Here is a 6823-nt window from a genome sequence, read left to right as displayed (position 1 = left end):
CAAGTGGAATTCAGGACTGGATTTAAACTTCAGAGCATAAGACCCAGTTATTCTCTGCATCACAATGACATACATGAGGCGAGTGGTAGCACTTAGGCTGAGATTCCCTGAAAAACAGAGGAAGATGCTGGCAAGGCACACAGCAACTGAAGTCAGTGAGGATCTTTCAAGATACTTCAGTGGCTTAGTATCAGGCCCTTGCAGAGGCATGAAGTTTAAAAAGAAATGTTTGGTGCCTGAACAAAGAATTAAGATGAGAGACTTCATATCTAAGTACAGCTTCCCTTTTAGGGCAGATACAAACATACAATTAGCTCAAAGCATTATTATAAACTGGAATGCTGATTAGAAAGTATTTTCACAAAGGGGTCAGGCTAGTGAAATATTTATTGTGCTTTAGAGGAAAGCACCATGAGACAGTAAACTATAATAAAGATGATGACTTATCTACATTTAGCACATTCCTTCTCTAAGGATCCCAAATGGCTTACTCAGTATAGCTACAATTTATTCAAGTGCAGAGGGCAAACACAGAATACCTTTTTTCTCTCTTTAAATCTCTATTTTGAGGGCTTACGTAGTGTATAGATCTTGATCTGACCCTCCACATAGGAATGAATTATGCCCAACATACATTAAAATTCTCATAGCTCTAAAAAGACAGGCATCTCTGGGGGGGAACCCATCAGCCAGAATGGACAACCAGTGGCAGACATGCCGCACAAGCAGTGTAGAAAGTAACTTCTCATGGATATACCTTTAAACTCCTCCAGAGTGTAGCATTAGACTGTGACAAATATACTTTAAAACAAAATCACACAGCTGTGAAATACAGATGAGCCAAAGTGCCTTCAACCCAACCTAGAGAGCTGCATCACACCAAGTGAACCGGACACAAAGATAGTGAACAAACAGTATAGAATGTCTTCTGTCTTTTGTGAAATGAAAATAAATTAGAGAGCTCTAGTGTTTCAGGTCATTGATCTCTATCTTTCCTATCTGTACCATTTATCTGAGATAGAATATAAAGGTTCCAGTTCCCTTTTTTGGCAAGCACATTAATTGTTGTTTTTTCTTTTCTTTCTTGAGGGTTTTTTCCCCCTCCTTCCATTTTCTGAATGAAAAGAGCCACTTAGACACCTGGTAAAGAAGTACTAAGCTTGTAATAAGAATATTGTTTTTCCAAGCTAGAGCAAACTACCTCAGAGTAGATTAAAAGATACTAAAGTAAAAATTAATTAGTTTATGGTCTTTTAAGAGATAATATTTTGCACATGTATATCACCTTTTAGCTAAGGGTCTCAGAGCATGTCAGAAGCATCAATTAAGCTTTAAATCTCCCCTGCTCGCTTTCATAAGATAGATAAGTATATTTAGATTAATTAGTGTTTCTGCAAGTGGTAGGCATTATTATTAGATGTAATTTAGTCTGATAATTGACTTATCTGTTTAAATGGATTCCCATACATTGAAAAAGGGATAAAATTCATCTGACTAAAAGGATTAAATTGACTCCATTCATTCTATTAACAGTTTTAATTCTCTGTTTAATAAATTAGACACGGAGGGCCAGATCCTGGTCTCTGAGTTAAGGCCCCTTTGTGCAACCCCAGAATTACACACCCGAATTATGTTGGCCATTTTGTCCACATCAGAATTTGCACTTGTCCCCTCTGTTTGGAATTTCATGTCACCATATTCACAGCTTTCTTTTACTAAGAGCAGCTCTATGGAAACTGTGCTGTGCTAATCACTGAGGCTATAGCTTTGAAACCACCACCTCACTGACTCAGACTTGATTTCACTTCTCTCCACATCTTTGCATTAAGCAATCTTCCAAGTGAAAGACTGTTCCTCATTTGGAAGATCAGAGTGTCTACTGGTATACAGAGTGAAATAATTCACTCATCTAGGTCAGGGAATAATTGCATGTATGCATGCACTCAGAAGTGATACAATAAATTCAGTGGTTGGAGGCATGCTTAGGAACACACATAGTATTTCAGCACATTTCCCCAGAGATAACGCCTACCTTCTTCTTCCAGACTTGTGCCCACAACAGTTGCCATTGCACTAACCAGCAGATTTGCACAGGGAATTTAGAACAATTAAGGCTATGGCAATGACAATTTATAACAATTAAGGATACACTTATGACAACCTGTTTGGGCTTTTTATGTAACCTGGAGGGCATAATACATGTTTGAAGTCAACTCCTGTTCTACTTCCTCAAGCACCTTTTCCAGTTTTTGTCTCAACTTTTCAGACACCCTTCCTTCCAAATTGATCTTTGGACATGAACTCCATCTCTCCCCTGTGGCTCCTGTTTACTTTCTGCGTTAACATTATTTCTTCTTTCTGTTCTAACTAGTGATGTGGAGTTAGAGGACTATCCCCTAAAATAGTAGCAACATGCCCTAAAATAGCAGTTAGTAGTAGTCCAACCTCATCAGACTCAAGATGCCACTTGTTATTCTTAAGGCACCCATCAAAAATGCCAGCTTTTAGCTCACACACATTTCTTGACCACAGAAAAATAGAGCAATTCTTCTATGGCAAAGAATCAGAAAGATGACAACAGGTCAAAATGTTTTTGACACTGTGGATTCCAGGGTGCCACAACACCCTGGTTGAGAATCGCTTCCTTAAAAATAAATAAAGATGGCATTAGGAATCAGAAGCTCCCAAATTTTAATCCTGGCTCTGATTTACAGGGCCAAATTCCTGTGAGAATACTAACACCTCCTCTAAGTCAGCACCTGGGGCTCATGCCCTGCTCTGCTTCCCTCTCCCTTCTCCTTCCTCCCTCACTAGTTATGCTACTGTCAGAAACTGAAGGGAAGAGAAGAAAAGAGCACAAGACTCCTCTGTGGACACTGACTTGGGTTAAGAGATTGCTTTTGAGTACTGGAAGATAAATATGTGTCTTTCTGTATATCTTAGGAGATTGGATGCATCTTTAAATGGCTGGTATATCTTTAAATGTTAAATTTATTGATAAGTTGGATTTGTTAATGAAGTTCTTAGGGGAACAAAAACAGCCAACTGGTGGATGAGAAGAATAGTACCTCTTTACGCTGCAATATTTAGATTTGGATCTAAAGTCAACTGTTTAGATCCAGAGATCTGGTTTAAATCTCTCTCTGGTCCGGATCAAAGGATACTCCATAATAGTGCCCCTGGGGAAAGGAGCTCCTTCAAAATAATGAATCCTGTGTCCTTTTCTTTGTAGCCAGTGCTGGCTGTAACACAGATGGTTCACCACCTCGGTGACTCTGACATCCCCCACCCCTTCATTGTCACAGCCAGCAGCACTGCATGGGCCGCATCCTGGATACTCAGGCCCCACTTATGCTTTGAGCATGCCTGTACCATGTATGATGGTGAATGGATTTCCATAACCCCCTCAGCACTACTGCAGGTGAGAGAATCAGAAGGCTGGGCAAACCAGGGAGGCTTAGTTTTAGCAGTCAGAGAAGATGGGCCAGGCTTCATCCATTTGAGGTCAGAGGGAGATTTCAGAAACTGAAGATAAGCTGAGGCTTCGAAGTGGGAGACTGCAGCATTCTCCAGAGGATGTACTCGGAGCATGATGAGAAGAAACCTGAAAAAGTACAGAGCTCCCTGCTGCCTTACAGCTTGTAGAGCTGGACATGCCCGCACAGCATAGTTTCCAAATGGGACATCAGCATCCCACTCTTCTAAAATTTATAGCTCATATTTGGGATTGTGGAGAGCTTTCAAAAGAGACCATGCATTCATGACAGAGACCAGGAAAAGGACAAAAGCAGCTGAATAGTGTTATATGAGCACCTAACTGGGATTCTCCTCTCCCATTCTCCTGAGAAATTTTGGAAAAGCAAAGCACAACATTTACAAGCATCTTCACAAAGGCTTTGTTAGGTATAATGAGATGAAGAGACTAGGGCTTTGGCCACACAGTAGGACTTGCCTCATTTCCCTGAGACTATCAGAACTATTTCTTCAAAGACACAAATGACACCTAGGTCTGAAATGATAAATCCCCTCTCCACAGGTTCCCTGTGAAAGTAAATAATTTTCTGCAAGATTCTTTCTTTGGCCCATATCACAGTCCTGTATATGACAGATTTCATGTACACGTCACACAGGCAGTGTATACTCATGAATTTCTAAAGTAATGTTCAACTGTGAGCCAGATATGGGGCAACACTAAATAAGGTGCTTCACTTTCCAGGTGGTTTTACGTTCTGCTACAGCACACTTGGTGCAACTTGGAGAAAACTACAATGCTGGGCTCACTAGACTAGCTTTTTGATCCTTTAGATCTGATCCTACAATGCTTTACTCAGAACTCCAATTTAGTCCAAGGGGAGCTGGGAATAGCACTGGGTAACTTCAAGTATCCATCCTTAAATCCCTTTCAATGATGGATGCCAAGCTGACTAAAAACATGCTAGAGAGTATAAAGGAAAAAAATTATTTTCCAAAAAGTTTTTCTATTTCAATTTCACAGCAGCATTTCTTTTATAAATCCCTGGCATAAGTTAAAATACAGGTCGCCAGCTCCAGTGCTGAGCTACAGGGAGTTCAACATTTCAGTGTGAAGAAAGCTTAGTTTGTTTCTTTCAGTTCTTTTGCTTCACACATCCCTGAGCTTCAAGTTGAGCTTGGGACTGAAAACAACCCCAAAGTAAAATTCAGCCAAAACTTGCAACATCCACTTGCTTTTAGCTTAAATATACATTTCTCCCCAGAACCTAAGATGAGGAAGAGCAATCACTCAAGTCAGCTGAGACACATTTAAAATTTGGCCCAAGGTTGCTCAGAACGTTTTCAACCTCTGAAAGTCAGGACTATAGTTCAGGTTGCAATGGCATCAAAAAATCAGCTAAGGTTGGGACTTAGTATATTTTTTTTAATTGTCTACATGTTGCTGCCAGTGAGCTACACTTCTGCAAGGTACTGAGAAATTTTTCCCCTTGAGTGGGATACAGCTGGATAAATAGATGGAGCATTCTCTGAAACATCACTGGAGGACCTAATAGCCAAATAGGCCTAATTGGATATGGCAAATTCTTCATCCCTACCCTTCAAGAATTCTTCTTTTACCATTTGGGTTTGCCTTGCATCTTTCTGTTGTTCTTATCAAAACACATTAATTTCAAACTTTTTTTTACTGGAACCTTGCTGGTCACAGTAAACATTCTTACCATATTTATCTCCATCTTCTCCTTTGGCACTGATCCTCCTGCCTAGCACTTGGATGTGTTTTCCACTTGTCCTGCTGTACAGCTGATAGAGTCTAAGCTGCTTCCTGCTTACATCATCCCTTGCTCTTGTCTGATTCTCCACATGTATCCGAAAATCCACATTCTCCTCAGCAACAAACATCTAGTAAAAGAAGGAGAAAGGAAACCTTGTGAAACAAAAACAGCATTTTATGTACAGAGTTTACAAATCCACTGGCCAAGGAGTGCAACACAGACAGTCTACTTGGGCTTGGCTTCACCGAAGCTGCTCATATTGAGTAAAGACTGTAAGATCAGGTATTCATGTTACAATTCTGGTTCTGCCCTGAAAACTGAACCTGGATTCTACAAATGAAACAGTGTCCTACCCTCTTTTTGCATTGTCACTGATAATTAATGCTTCTGCAGGCTCAGTTCTATCCTGATTTAAACCTGCACACCTTCCCGGTCTTGAAACTGTACCTCATTGACAGCTGTATAGACTCTACCACCAGTGAGCCTGTACAGGTGTCAGGTACTGGATCCGTAACTGAGATTGCAAAGAAGATTCTAAGGAAAATATACATGGAAAAATTCTGGCTCCACCCCAGGTAGTTCTGTAGGACTAATGGCAGGTAAAACTATAGGAAAAACTTATTTCTTAAATCACTCAGCTGAAGAGGTCAGACTATCTGTGCACATAGAGAAAATATGTTGAATGAGGTGTCATTTACATGTAGCTGCTTTTCAGAATAATACTTTGAACAGTTTAGCCAACTGCAAAGGAGAATAGATCCAATTCATTGCATAAGTCCTATTCCTGTGCATGTGCTTGAGCTCCCTGCTCCAGTTGGATCATAGCTGAGGAAAAGGACATTTGGACCAAAGAACAAGAGCACACCTTCCAGAATGAGCTACTGTCAGCAGGGTTCCCCTGCGCTTAGCCATTTTCCATCATATTTCTGGCTTTTGTGTTGTTGAGGAGAACTAACAAAATTTGACTGTAGTTTTAAATCTAGTCCTAGCTCCCTCCTCTAGCAGACACTTTTCAGGGGATTTCATTCCAGGATTAACATACATTTATTCCGTATATGTCAGAGGAGAAATATATTTTTGCCTGCAACAAAAAGCATCCCAGTTGTTACAAAGCAAAGGACTAAGCTACCAACAACTTTCTGAAGAAAGGACATTCTGGAGTTTCCCAAGAGGAAGTCTCACCAACCCACAACCCTGCTACTATTTCAGTCCCTGGAAATATTCCCACCTTAATTTAACATCAAATGCAAAGAAGTGAAATTAAATTGCTATCTAAAATGTATTATACCCATAGCAACATTGTTACCTTGTTTTATTTTACCTATGAGAATCTCCCACTTGGACTGTATTTTGGTAGAAAATTCTCCTCAAATGACTAATCATTCACCAGCCAAAAAACAGTGGAAGATTCTTGAACCACCAAAAAAAAAATAAATCTATGAGAGGGAATTGCTTCTTTTACTAATAGGTCCTTGCCTTCCTTCCTCGCCGTGCTCACAGCCCACAACCCCCCCACCCCGGCTGGACAGCTTGTCCCAGCCCCACCGTGACCACGACCGTGAGCTTGGCTCACCAGC

The 6823-nt window shown here is 40.5% G+C and overlaps 1 protein-coding gene across 1 annotated transcript in view; it reads right to left on the bottom strand.

The window, feature by feature from the left end:
* The window catches only part of FGF18 (fibroblast growth factor 18), a 133069-nt gene that overhangs the window by 60194 nt on the left and 66052 nt on the right, over positions 1-6823 (bottom strand). The window contains exon 3 of the mRNA XM_019506541.1: positions 5193-5373. Within this exon, the coding sequence (XP_019362086.1) occupies positions 5193-5373 (181 nt within the window). The remainder of the gene's footprint in view (positions 1-5192; positions 5374-6823) is intronic.

The sequence above is a fragment of the Gavialis gangeticus genome, unplaced genomic scaffold (genome assembly GCF_001723915.1).
Source record: "Gavialis gangeticus isolate Ggan-Ray unplaced genomic scaffold, GavGan_comp1, whole genome shotgun sequence".
Classification (NCBI taxonomy): Eukaryota; Metazoa; Chordata; order Crocodylia; family Gavialidae; genus Gavialis; species Gavialis gangeticus.
This window is presented reverse-complemented; position numbering and strand designations above follow the sequence as displayed.